This window comes from Mycetomoellerius zeteki, unplaced genomic scaffold (genome assembly GCF_001594055.1).
Source record: "Mycetomoellerius zeteki isolate Tzet28-1 unplaced genomic scaffold, Tzet1.0 scaffold51, whole genome shotgun sequence".
NCBI classification, from domain to species: domain Eukaryota; kingdom Metazoa; phylum Arthropoda; class Insecta; order Hymenoptera; family Formicidae; genus Mycetomoellerius; species Mycetomoellerius zeteki.
The window spans coordinates 379,880-395,041 of NW_017257512.1; the positions used below are offsets into that span (position 1 = coordinate 379,880).

Genomic DNA, 15,162 nt, shown 5'->3' on the forward strand with positions numbered 1-15,162 from the left:
TTTAATAATATAAGTGTTATAAATATATAAATATATATTTGTTTATTTTAATTATTATACATAATAAAACATTAAACATATAATATCTGTGCTTTTGTTCGTAAAAACCTTTACTTCTTTATATCACAAAAACGATCTTAAATCGAGAACAATGTAAGTCCTGATATTATACAAATTCTTTTCGTAAGAATGAAATAAGATTTCCTTCAAATCGGTTTTTTATATTAAGTCAAGAATATTATAAGATTGCTACAAATTTCAATCTAAATCTTTCCGAGAAAATTTATAGGATAGTATAAAGGTTATTTTATTCTAGAGTTAAGAATTGTTCATTTAAGACTAAAATATTCTTTTCTCAACGATGAATATGATTGTCGCTATGTCGATCCTATTTTACGATAGATCGAGGAATAATAGCATTGAATCCAGAAATCTTTTCTGTGAGTGCGCCCGCTTGTTTTTCGCGTATATGTATTAGGTTAAAACAAAAGTTCGTAGCGCTATGAACTTCAAAATTCAAACAGCTATAATTCATTAAAAATGAACAAAATTTAAATTTTAAAAAAGGATTTAAATTTTAAAATCTCTATTTTCGCGAAAAGTCACTATGTCTTTTTAGCTTTTGTGAATTTAGCAATTTTTATATATAGAAAACAACGAGTCGAACAAAGTAGAAAATTTTCTTCTCACTTTGTGGATCTGTCACGTGTCCAAAAAAAACTAGCAAAAATTGTCGACTTTTTAACGTGAAAACTTATAATTTTCCCTATAAAATCGTTGTATATAGAAACGTTTCTAAAATTTTTTGTTATTGAGTTATTGCGTGTTAAATAAAAAGAGCACATATTTATTTTAGTTATGTAAAACTACACAGTGTTCTTCTGTTCGACTGTTAGAAAACATTCGTGCAACCATTTGTAAAATTGCCTCAGCGTTTGCTTTCGTATTTCGATATTTCCGCCTTGTTCCCGTTTGGATCCAAACGTCGAGTCCGGCCATTTCACGCTTGTTGAGCAGCGGACAACTTCGCAATTTGGGTAAAGGACCGTATCGAGTGCAGAGTTCAAGAAATTTTTGCTTTTGTTGTCAACCGTTTAAATTAAAAAAAAAAAAATAATTGCATCTTTTAATATAAATAATATAAATAAGAAATATAGCAGAAGTAGAAAATAATTATATTCATTACATATATATATATATATATATTGTTAGTAATAATCTTGTCCAAATCTGCGATGAGAGAACGTTCAATTAAAGTCGACGGTGGAGAAAACACATTTACAGCCGAGGTGACTTATTCCGCAACGAGGAATTACTTATTTTCTCAGTTGTCGCACCAACTAGGAAGCACTCTCTACGTAGCTGTACAAATATCGCGAGGCTTTCGAATATTTAGAACGCAGAAGCCCGCAATTCCCGGCGGTAAACTGGTTTGTGCGGTAATTTCAATTATCGTATTGCATGGAGATTCGTCTAACTTCTCCCTCATAAATACATTAGTGTTAGTGATTTAACGCGGATGTGCAAATATCCGGGTAGTTGGGCACTCTCAGTTGCTACCGAAAACTTAGCTAGCAAACCCAGCCCAGGTACGTCAGGAGTTTGAAAAGGCTATTCATTCAGGTAAATATTTGGACGACAAGGAAATAGGCTTCACAATTTCTGCCGAAAAAACTACTTCTTTTTTTCAACACGCCGAGATCAAGTTCGTCAAGTTCCCATGTTCCGCACGACTTTTATCAACGTACGTGAATCCTAAAGCGTATTCCAAAGTACAAATACCAAAAGCTAACTCTGTCGTTTCTACAGAGTTTCTGCAGAAAATTGAAAATTTCCCATGCCGTAGGTATACAGTGAATGCAAAAAGTATAGAGAAAATTTATAGAGAAAATTTTTATTAAAAAAATCCTTATTTGTGATAAACGAACATTAATCAGTAAAAATATTACAAAAATGCCGTTGCGAGCCGGCGTGGGCTTGCATCGGCATTTTTGTATTATTATTGATTTATTCTTGGAGCCATGACCCTTTCCGTTATAAATTAATTAGCAATTTATTAACAACAAGTACATTCTATTTTAATATAAACAAAAGAGCTTCACGAAAATAACCGTGTTTATGACCTTAGAAGTTAAATTTCTTGAATATTTATACTGTACGAACATTTTTTGTGCATGCAAATAATACAATATTTTATTTTCACTGATTATTAAGATATTATAATTTAATTATTACCTTTTAATTATATTTTTAAAATAATTTTGAGACATACACAGTCTATTTTATTCTTCGTTAATAAATTGCTAATTAATAATAATGTTTACTTTCTAAAAATAAGATTTTTTTTAAAAAAAGATATCTCCACTGTGCGAATATTTTTCGCACTTACTGTACCTTTCACGAATGTATACGTTTTCCTTATTATCGCGAATAGAGAACGTTTTTGCGTATCTATTGCATTAAAATTTAAAATAGCTTTTTTACAGTGGTTCGTGATGCAATTCCTACTAGAAATGCAACGCGTGGCTGGAGGCGCACGAATCCCCGAGAAACGCGTTACATTTTTCAGCGTCTTTAGCGGGGAAAGACATATTCTCACCGCACCGTGGAAATTTCATCTTCAGCTTCGTAGTGCTTCTCTTCTCGAGCTTAAGAAACTATACGTCGAGTAACGGAGTGCTGCCAATGCTACCAGTTGCGTGGCGGAGTAAAGGAAGGACCGAGGCACGCCGAGCTTAATCCCGTCGCTCTGGAAAAGTTCCGCGTTCGCGGAGATTTTCCCGCAAAGCATCTCGTCTCGAATGCGTTTTTTTTTTTTATTCGTCCGATGATTTACATTGACTCCGCCGCAATTCGCGATTCCTAATAATCCTCGCGACTTGTTTCCAAGGCCGCGAGTATATTCCTCATATTATGGAAAATCGCCACCGAGTGCGGCAGTCGTTTAATCTTCTAAAATCGATGCGCAGTTTGAATGCGTCATACATAATGAATTAGCATTCATCATGGGAACAAAAGCTTCGGAATATGTAATTAGAAGATTAAGATATTTCGCTTGTTTACACTAAAAAAGAATTCATTATATCTTAATAAATATTTTTTTAAATATTTAAAAGTAAATTTATAGTAAATAAATATTTACTCGATGAAAAAAATGGTAGTGAAATCAAATTAATGATCTTATGTATCAAATAAATATACCTATACATTGAAAAAAATGCATATAATTTTGCATAGAAATTACATATTCATGACTGGAAAATTACATAAATATGATTGGAAATTTACAATTTCCAGTAAATTTTTAATCATATAATATTTAGTAATTTTCCAGTCATAAACATGTAATTTTCATGTAAAATTACATGTATTTTTTTTCAGTGTAATATTCAGTAAATGTTTACTTACAAATATTTACAGAAATATTTATTAAGATATAGTAAATTTTTTTTCGGTGTACAACTCACTGCAGAAATATAAATGTCGGCAAAATTTTTAATACAACTAGTTTACAAACTAATTTTGAATAATTTTTACATATACAATATTTGTGTTACTTCCTAACATATTCAACTTGTGTTAAACTGACACAAAAATTTGAGTGAACCGTTTGGGATGTGAAATGTGTTAAATTTAACATACATTCTGAAAAGTGTAGGTGATTAAAAAATGCTGGCCTCTAACATGTAAAACCGATCCAAAGTCATATAAAAAATAAAAATTAAACGCTCAACACTTTTGACTTGTTTTCTAATTTCGATAAAACTTCATATTATGCTTAAAAATTTTTTCTTATATCTCAAGGACCTGATGAAAATATTTCAATTTTCGACAGATTGAGTTCAGCGTCGAAAATTACCCTAAAAACAGTCTTCATATACTCTTGCAGAAAATTTTGTAAACTAGTGTATTTTAAACGTTAACGATTTAATTTTGTGGAAGACGCTGCCGAGTTCTATTAAATTAGTTACCCTTACGTTGTTTTTTTTTCCCGGTATCCTGTTGAGAAGAGCGCCGGTAAATCTGAAACACGCGACATGTTCGCGAATAATCGAAGCAATATATCTTAAAACTTCTTTTTTCCTTCGTCTCACATTTATAATATAACAACGGTATAGCAAAGTTCAGCTAGCAGTTTGCTCGAATACCCTCGAGGCGAAATCAAAGATATATCATGTACTGCAGCACGTCGCTCATAAAATCAGAGCCGTTCCGTAAACGCAGTTGCCGCGACGGTACATTTTGAGGTCGAAAAAAGCATAAGTGCTCAACTTGCAATCTGCGTTGTAATGTAACCAGATTATTCCGCTGTCGCATAAATACACGAGGAAATGCAATTGTTCATGCACGTTGCAGACTTTGTGAAATTGGCAGCCTTCCACGTTCATACTCACATAAAACATATATTACATAACATTAAAGAAACATATCTGTTAAAGCTATTAGGAAAATTACGTTAATAATTTCACCTTGTCTTCAATCTGCTTAATTTTTCATTAACAAAATTTTGAATTATGTGGTAATGCGCTTCAAGTAAAATTAAATTTCCGAGATGCTGGAAGTAGAAACGAAATCTTATTTCGGAACTAAATTCAAGGGTACTTTGACAGTATTTTCAGCTAAAAGTTATCTAGGAGTATGTTGTAGTAATGTCAAACATCAAAAAAATTTAATAAAAAAAGCAGCGAGTAATCAGATTTTCACTGAAAAAAGCTCGTCTCCAAATTTATCAAAGATTTCATACATGAAAGGGAACGGTGCAACTAGGAGGGAATCCTGTATATAAATGGAAAAAGCGGAGTACATAATGTTCAAAATGCGCGACCGAGGGTGTGCGCTTATTGGTTATAAAACAATAACTCTCATCTGACCACGATATGAGACAGTGAATCCTAAAAATCGATTTCTGTTATGGTAATAAGTTACCTAACCGATTTCAATGACACAGCAAATGTATCTAACATGCGAGCGACACTGTCAGTCAGTGTCGCTCGCACACAGGAAGAAGTCTTTCTGGCGTGATTTTAGATTATTTTCCAAATTTCCTTTCTTGGATTTGATTAACTTTTTAACGTTAGTTTTCTCATTGCTACCTCAATAAAGACTAACTAAATCTAAAATAGGGACTCACTGTGTCTGACACTGACTTACCAACATATCAGAAACCGGTTTTTGAATTATTAATAGTAATATTTGCGATATGGTGCCTTGTGATCAGGATGAGCTTCCTAATTTTTGGGATAATTAATTTTAATTTTAAAGTTTTTCTGATACATTAGTTTTCCATTTTTTCTATTTTGATATTTTCAAAATTTCTTTTCTTCTTTTTTCTTTTTTCTTTCTTTTATTTTTATTCGAGTTTAATTTTGGCAATTATATTCTCGATGCGGGGAGCTCATCATGACAAGTTAATTTTTGTCACATTTTATATATGTGAGTGTATGTTGTCTCTGAAGAAGGCTCAAAAATGAGCCGAAACATGTAAGCGCGTTTATTAAAAATAAAGAAGTTTTACGCTTTATAGTCGTATTATTTGCGCAACGTCTTCCGCGTTTGACTCCTATTGCCCATGTTCTTTCCTAGTTCTTTTGATTTATAAGGAGTCTTTATTAGTTTGATTTGTTATACGGATTAGGTATTAATTTATATTAATACTTAATCTTAAAAGATATATATATACCTATGTGTATATATAATACTAAAAATTTTTTACCCGACAACTCTTTCTAAAGAAATTAAATTGTAAAAATACTAAGATAAAATGTAAGCTAAATTTCTATAATAATAAATTAACGAATGATATTTTGTCGACAATAACAAAAGATACTTAGTCGACAATATTATAATAACAGAAGATAATACACCCTTTCATTCTATTGAAGTTGGATTATCGCATTTTCCTTAAGCATTCTTTTGAAATCCGCATTACACAGAGATCAAAGTCTGAATTAGCAGAGAAAAATGACGCGACAAGTTCCGCATTCGCAAGAATATCGCTTGCAATAACGATGTTACTGGCACTTCGCGAAGCAAGCTTAATTTCGTTGCAGCACTCGAGCTAATCGATGGCGAAATTCTGTGACGCTCGTAAATTTCGAAATGAGATCAACAACTTCCTCCCCAACGTCAACAGGCTGAAGAAATATTCGCAGGGTTTGCACGATCGAAGGAAATGCGGGAGGAAAGGGCCAGCGGACGACTGGGGAGTAGCCGAAATTTTTGGCGTTTTATGCGAACGCCCGAGTATACGGCACTGTTTTTCGTGTGGCAGCTGGCTCGCATGGCGGAACAACACTAAACTCAAGACCCAGGACCGACATGGTGCAGTCTTATCGGCGCGCTCGCCTTATTTTTAATAAAAACTACGAAGGGGAAGAGGATGGTGCGAGATTAAAAAATTCACCGGCGCCCGGAGGCACTCGATGGCCTCGTAACTTAAAATTAAGAAAATTAGGAAGCCGCACGACCGACTAAGCTCGCGAAACGCTTACATGCTGTTCTCAGGAATTTAATAGTAATCATTTAGCGAATGATGCACCGATACGTTGCAAAACTTCATTCAAACATTTTTGGAAGCTGGATTTTGACGATAAGTTGGTCTCACGTTATTATAACAAGAAAATATGATCTCAATATGATAAATTATATAACTATCGTAAAACATTATAAAACTAATTTCGATTATGTGTCAATTACTTTGCACGACGTCCTCAAGACATTCATTTTACTATTAACATCGCATAAACCTTAGCATTTGATAATAAAGTTGTGAGAATTTTGCGTGACATAAACTTGGAACGGGTCGGTTAAGTTTTCCATTTTGTCTATCATACCGTACGACAGTCGGAAATATAAAAAAGAATGAAGAACGGAAATTATACTCGACACATAAAAGCGGTAGCAAAGTGGAAAAATGTCGTAGGCTCAGTAAATGTTTCTCGACAATAAATGATCATTATGTTACATAATAAAAATAGTAATTAACAATTCTCATTATACGCTTATATATATCATTACTCTGAGTTAAATAGATCAGTTTAACGAGTATCTGTGACATTTGCGAAACTTCTATCTTCTTTGATCCTCCAAATCTGACGCTAGGTTTATAAGATTCATTTAATTTTTATTAATTAGGCATTAATTAATTTCAAGGAACCAAAATGGTATAAAAAAGAATACTAACAGGTATGTAATAAGTATATATTAAGTATATATTAAATATATATTAAATGTATACTGAGTGTATATATACTAATCTTAATAAGAATAATGGAAATTTGCAAATGTAACGTAACAAAAATTGAATTGTTTGACATTTTTGATAAAGAAAAATTTACAGGTAATTGAATGGATCAATAGACACACCGTCATCTCCGGAGAGACTGTTAATAACAATATTCGAAAAAAGAAATCTATTCTCACCAGAAATACCATCGTAGGTCCACCATTCCTCCCAGCTGGCTTCGGATTCTGTAAACAGAGACATAAAAAAATATATCAGTAAAAGTCTTGTTTCTGAAATATTAATAACTACTTTCTAAACTCCTGTAACTTGTTCTAAACTGCATATACGGTACTGAAGTAACGCGCGTACGTTGCACGTTTTGGATTGCGATAGCCGCAATTTTCTTTCTCGTACATCTCGCCCGAGGTTCCGCAAACCTACATACGACGGAAAACTTTAGAGCTCTATCACTGGCGTCCGAAGACGCCGGCCGGTGCATCGATCAATTGCAGTTGTAGATCGGGGACGATCGGTCAATCGATTACCGCGCGGCAGAATTCTAAGGCGGGCGTCTCTCGAATTGTGCCACGTGGTTTTATGCGCGTCGGACATACCAGAAGTGCGACGGATCCATCCCGTTGCACGTGCACACACTCGGGAAACTCACGTTCCGTCTCCTCTCCTCCCCCTCCCCACCTCTCTCTTTCTCTATCTTTCTCGCAGCCTCCTGATCGTAACTCGACCCCATCCCGCTTTAGACGCTGACCTATATTCGATTATCTGGATGCATGCCATCCAACGCCGTACTGCAAACTAATTGCTTCAAATTGGAAAACTTTCTCGGGTTATCCTGAATCTCTCGCCTCATCCCCCCCCTCTCTCTCTCTCTTTTAATTTCTCTCTCTCTCTCTCTCCCTTTCTATTGTCAATCTCGGTGTTTCTCATCGGTGTTTCTCTTCTCGGTTCCACGAGCGATATTTATAGACGTCTACTCCGTTTCAGCGTTCATGATCCATCGGCCGTTACGGACTAACCGACTCATGTCTATAATATCTGACGCGCCACATGTTTATCCGTGTGTACGACATGCAACACAGCATACATGCTCGCTGATTGTACACTCGCGGTCAATAATACCTTTTCGCTGGAAGTTAGCTGCGTTTCAGGCAAACGCGTCGTACCTAATAGTAAATATTTGTACATACATCGTGATTGTTGAGTACAATTACATTGCTCGAATTTGCGAGTTATAATATCTATAGATACGATACGTGAAGCTTGAAGTGAGCTATATCTGCCTAAAACGCGGCAAGTCCAAGCGAATAGGAATTATTGACCGCGACTGTACAGTATACACCTTAATAGGATCGCACGTTCTCGTAACTGCGCGATTAAATATCAATCTCCGTACAATCTGCAGGATGTTTGGCAATTTTGTGCAACAATTCGAAGATTTATAAAGAAACATCATCAAAGAAACTGAACGAAATGCGAATATAAATTAACGCGATACATTGATCTTATTTGGCGAATTTATATCCGGACTGAGCTCCTGTTCGAGATAAATGACTTATATCTGAAAACGTCGTAGGAAAGTCCACGGGCCCCTGTAGCGTGAAGGAAACCATTTTACAAGTATCGAAATCTGCCATCGCGCTCGCGTGTTATGACCGGCGAGAATTGATGCGCTGTCGTCACGTGAAATCAGGTTCCTTACGTACGTGAGGTGAGAGTACGTGTGAACTTCGGCTGTCAAGAGCGAGTACAAATGGAATACGCGGTGGCGGATCGACAATCGTGAGCGGCTTTTGCGCATCGTGCATAATCGATAGTGACGCCTGTCACTGTCATGCACGACGGATGATATTATCAGCACGAGTATTGCACGCGGCAAATCTTGAACCCGATGTTAGAATCGAACCAAAAACAAACCGCGAACAAATCGAACACGATATTTACGTTATTCTGCAAACATGTTTATAAAATTTTATAAAAAATATATGTATATTATAAGATATGAATATCATTAAAAAAGTCCAAGAATTCCCAGATTTTCCAAATATTTTTGTTCAAAATTTCGGGTAAGAGATTAGAGAATTTTTTAATGCAACTGTCAACTAAATTGAAGTGTAAGCAAAGCACGTAAATAACTATATATTGAAAATTAGCATTATACTGGAATTCCATCCAATATATCTCTCATTTTCTATACGAAGAGAATTTTCTTTTAAAATTTACCCTGAAAATATGGTAGAGAGTTATGGTACAATATAATATTTTAAAGATTTTTACTATGCACTTTAGTAAAATTAATCAAGCTTATTTTATATTTTATTGTAGTTTTATTAATGAATGAAAGAGATTTACATTAAAATTCTTCGAAGTACAATGTTGTCCCACGATTATCATATTTTCAGGGTAAACTTTAAGAAAAAATTCTCTCCGTGTACAATTGCGAAACCTATAGGATAGTATAGGGAAGGTTTACTTCAATATAATAACAGTGAGCTACTCTAAACTGTAAAAAAGTATAATATATAAATAATATGTGTAAAAATTACACAATTTATAATAGAAATATATAAAATTGTGCGTTTTTATAAAAATTAGTACTTTTACCTCTAATTATGTAAATATTTTTATATTATTAAATTTTTATATTAGGCGAAAAATTACAAAAATAATATATAGCGTACTTTATAATTATTGGTAGAAGTCAAAATATTTTTTAATCTTATTTTTTACGTAAAGAAATATAATTAATATTAATATAAAAAATAGAAATGGTTAATAACCACTAAGTATTTTTACTATTAAGCATCATCAGATCATTAGAGATAATTGCAAAAGTAAATTACAGTATTTGTAAACAATAGTTGTTGACTTTGATAACCAAATCATAGTCGAATTAATTTGATATTTTAACGAATAATACATTTAGTTGTTCCAATATCTCTTCCAATAATATTTTTTTTATCAAAACAGTTTCAACTCGATTTTCAGACTTAACTCGATTTTGAAATAAAACAGATGGATTTCTTCATGACGCAATAAAAAGGTTTATTAGCCTCGTAACCCCGTTCAAGTTTCGACCGTAACATTTCCTCCGGTGGATATTTTAGGACAACGTCGCCCAATACGCCTAATTTGAATATTTCATTTGTGGAAGTCTTGTTTTCTCAGCAGAGAACATTCCATCATTCATCGCACGTTTTATATTCAGACTGTTCTGACGCGACACTCGATGCATACGAAAAAAATACATATTTACAGAGAGCTCCACAGTTCGCATAGTTTTACGATGAGAATTATGATGAGAACTTGCAGTTGATTCTTCTATAGCAGCAAATTTTTTTCTATTCAATTTTGTACAGTAGTGTAAATATCTAGCACACAGATATAGCTGACATATATTGTTTTATGAAGATGACAAATCGATAATTTCATCAGACCGAAGTCCACCGAAGTTATCATTATAACATGGCTTGCATATACAAAAATACGTTTATGAGATGCTTCCTGCTGGCATCATTTCGATTATCTGATAGTATTTATCAGACTTGGATCTCACATTCCTCTACACGAACGATCATGAACGGCGTTCTAAATACTTATATCTGACATAGCGCAAAGAAATATCGTCTACGATAATACAAAACTGTCACATATCGTTGGGAACATTTTCGTATTGACAGCGTATTGGCAACCATGAAACTTTTTTTCGTTTCGGGATTCAGTCGCATCTGAGAATTCTCTTAATATGGGGAAAAAATGAAAGATTTTCGATAATCATGTTACACTGTTAAATTTATATAATGCCAAATTATACTCAATTTGAGCTATTTTTAATCATTTCTCATCACTGCTCTTACCCAATATCTAAATCATTAATTTAATTAAAACAATGAAGTTATACAATTTAATTTAAGAAAATGTATTGAATTTGACTATTTAATTCATTATTTCTTGGATATAATGCTTACTTTGAAACTATAATCACAAAAATGGATTAATTTACATTTTGACACACATAAAAGTTAAAAATAACAAAATTATTATTTAACTCAAGAATTAATATCATCATATGTCTCGGTCAAATAGGTATTTGGAGTTCATTAATGCTATATAAACAGTTAGTACTTTCTAGATTTCTAAATTGACTTTCAAACTCTGATTACGAATTCTATGATACTATAAATCCTCCTTCATAGAGATTACTATCCTTTTAAAATTCGATATTTTCAGGCTACACATTCAAACTCAGAGATATCAAAACTCTCATAAAACCGAGTTTCACAATAATCTGATTATTTGTTTGAAATTTAAATGTTTAAATTCTGAAACCAGAATCAAATTCAGCGAAAACCTTCAAAAAGCAAGATGATCTTTCATATGTTAGAAAGGTGCGGTCCTCAAAGGGTTAAATTGCTTGTTACATAATTTAATTTGTAATATTATGTATTCCAACTTCAGTTTATGACTGTGTTTCAAAATCAATAGATAATCGACTCTCAGTTTACCTAAAATTGTAAAATTTTATTAGGTATATAAGAATATTATTAAGTATCCGCCTTGACCAAATATATGGTAGTCCTCTTCACCTATTTAACTCAAGGGATTGGATTACTATTGCTTTTTTGATATTTATTATAATAGTGTGCAATCTGCAACGTATTTGAAAATGCACGAAGACCATCGAATGTCATTGAAGTCCGAAGACCTCTAATGCACATGTCGATGCTTGACCTGTTTCTACTACTTACGTCAAGTAGCAGCGAGATGCTACAAGTGAATCTCACTTACTTCGCTTTTTCCTGTACTTCTTTCTTTCTTTGTTTTCTTATTATTCTTTTTCTTTTTCTCGTCTTTATATTTTGCTTTAGTTGCACTATAAACGCGACATTATATTATATAATAACGCAGATGCGAAACATTTCCCTGATTATTTTTTCATGCTAACTGCGAAAAGACCAACGCGCATAGCAAATATTCTAAGAATAAATTTAACAAACCACTTAAACTGAATGTGTCGGAATTTATTTTTGCGCAGAAAATCCGTTAGAATTTCTCTTATAATTGCAAAATAAATTTGAATTTTAAAAAATAAATAGAAATGTACAAAAAGCAAATCATAAATTATTTAAATACATATAATAAAAATCATTCAAATATCACTCTTGATGTTCTGCCTATTTTATAATTATCTCGTTATTCACAAAGTGTATCAAACGCCATTATGATTTATATAATGTATAAATTTTTCAATATAAGAGTAAGAATTATGTTACACCATAAAATAGATGTATTACAACTTTAGATTAAATTAAAATACAAGAAGCATATTTTAATTTTAGTATTAGCTTTTTTTTTAATATAAACGTTAAAGATGTTATAATCGTCAGACAAGCAACGCAACAATATTTCGCACAATCCGTAACAATCCAGTTTGCGCATTATATACTTTCAGAGCACGAAATAAACACTGAAATAACAGTTAAAAGATAAATATTGTTACGAGTGCTGTGGACAGCATTTCCGAATAAAACGTTACGCGAAAACTCTCTGAACGGAAATAGAAAGAGAAAAAGAGAGAGAGAGAGAGAGAGAGAGAGAGAGAGAAATGGGAAGCAAAAAAGGAGAAAGAGAGAGATTAGTTTGCAGTTGTCCAAGGACAAATTATGCAATTATATGTGCAATGAAAACCTGGCGACTGCAAGAACGTGCTCAAGGGCGGCCTCGCATGCACCGGATGCGTATACGGCTGCATGGAAATTGCAAGCGAATTAAAGGGAGCGTTGCCTCGGGGTAACGCTTACGCCAATTCTCGTCCGTCTCACAGTAAGAGCATATCCGTACCGGCAGGTACGAGCGCACTCACACAGTCCTCTTACATTCGGCAAATTGTTACTCTTATTACACGTGGAATCGATAGTACCGCCTATTCCGTCGCGCTCTCCTTACCTTTATGCCGCTTTCTCGTTCCCTTCTCCCACCGGAAAAACAAATACGCGTATCCTGACACGTGTATCGGACCTCGCTTCACTCTAAAAAGGCCGATAGAATAACTTTCCGTGAAGGTTTCAATAATTCATGTCACGTGCCGCAGCCGGAGATTCCGCGAGAAATACGCGACGCGGAAATTGATCTTATCGGAGAAAAGTTCAGACCTACGGGAATAATCAATACTTCATTTTAATTCCCCTTAAGATACAAAACTCGCTCCTCCTTGATGTGAAAATTATGAATTTTTTTATCATGCATGTTAATGTAAGCATTCTCAAATAAACGTGACTCCTCCCTGTCGATGAATCGATCCCGCGAATAGGCACCTCGTTCGATTTTTACCGCGAGCGATACTACGAAGTAAGCCAATTTTCCAGGCGCCCACGATGGGCGATAGGATAGGCGATATTGCCGAATCAGGGGGAAATGTTTGCGCTAAATTAATTTCGGGTCAGGCGCGAGCGGAGACACGTAACGTGTGTGTAGTGAACAAAGTGAAACAAAATTGAATCACGGATCGAAAGTGCGGGGGACTGGCGGGGTTGCTGCACCGGGGGTTATCCACTGGGCCGAACTAACGCACGCGAGGGTGTGTTAAAGCACCGCGGTTCGGATAATTTAAGTAAATATTTCGTGATATAAATGAAAGGCACGTGAGCCAGATACTGATTAAACATTAAAATTGATCGCCGCGGAGCCATACGAAATTACAGTCCACAAATGCCGGCGCACCGTTTCGCAAGATAAGACTGGGCAAATAACGGTGCAGATACTATCGCTTGTGCCTCTTTCTTTTATCATGGGGCATATCAAATAAGTCTATAACTAACCAACTGTAGACCGTATCACGGCCAAGTTATTCCACAATCAGGTGCATAGCGCACGAAATATTTTCGAGATACTAATGGGAGCTTCACGATGGGACACAAACAAGTCTCTAAAGCATCTTAAGGAGGTTCTCGCGCTACTTCCTAGTCAATAGACGGTTTATTCATAATAATATGTAAAACAATTAAAATAATGGAATAAAAAGATTACTAACAATATCTTATGCCATTATATACGTACATAATTATTGTTAATTTTATGTTACTAAATATTTTCAAAATAACAAAATAAAAGTTATAAGATGCTCATTTGATATATACGCATCGTCCATTTGACATATATTCTAGCTTTTTTCATTGAAGAATATAAATTTCTTGTAAACTGTACGGTCAGTTTAAATGAAACTTTACGAGAACAAACTTAAGTATTTACTTTATAATTATAACGATTTTTAAATTACTATCTTATAATGAAGTGTCTCAATTTAAAAGGGAATAACTACAGAATAAGGTTATATCTTCAACTTGTAATGTAAAATTCTATAAATTTAGAATTAAATATCTTCAAAATGGTATGGTAAAAGTCAATGAAATTTACGTTGATTTTAAATCATTTTCCAAATTTCCTTTCTTGGAATATTAACTAACTTCTTAAACGTTATTTTCCTACTGTTACCTCTATAAAGTCTAACTAAATCAAATAATAGTGACTCACTGTGTCTGACACTGATTGACCATCATATCAGAAACCGGTTTTTGGTGAGCTTCTTAATTTCCGGGATAATTAACTTCATTTTAAAGTTTTCCGATACATTAGTTTTCCATTCTCTCTAATTTGATATGTTTAAAAATTTCTTTTCGTTTTTCTTTTTTCTTTCTTTTATTTTTATCTGAGTTCAAATTGACAATTATATTCTCGATACGGGGGAGCTCACCATGACAAATTAATCTTTGTTACTTTTTATATACGTGAATGTATGTTGTTTCTGAAGAAGGCTCAAAAATGAGCCGAAATATGTAAGCGCGTTTATCAAATAAAGAAGTTTTTTACGCTTCATAGTCGTATTATTTGCGCAACGTCTTCCGCGTTTTGACTCCTATTGCCCA

The 15,162-nt window shown here is 33.9% G+C and overlaps 1 protein-coding gene across 3 annotated transcripts in view; it reads right to left on the minus strand.

The window, feature by feature from the left end:
- The window catches only part of CARPA (Carbonic anhydrase-related protein A), a 180,583-nt gene that overhangs the window by 94,397 nt on the left and 71,024 nt on the right, over positions 1-15,162 (minus strand). For all 3 annotated transcript variants that reach the window (XM_018455771.1, XM_018455770.1, XM_018455769.1), the window contains exon 2: positions 7,423-7,470. In XM_018455771.1, coding sequence (XP_018311273.1) covers positions 7,423-7,470 — 48 coding nt within the window. The remainder of the gene's footprint in view (positions 1-7,422; positions 7,471-15,162) is intronic.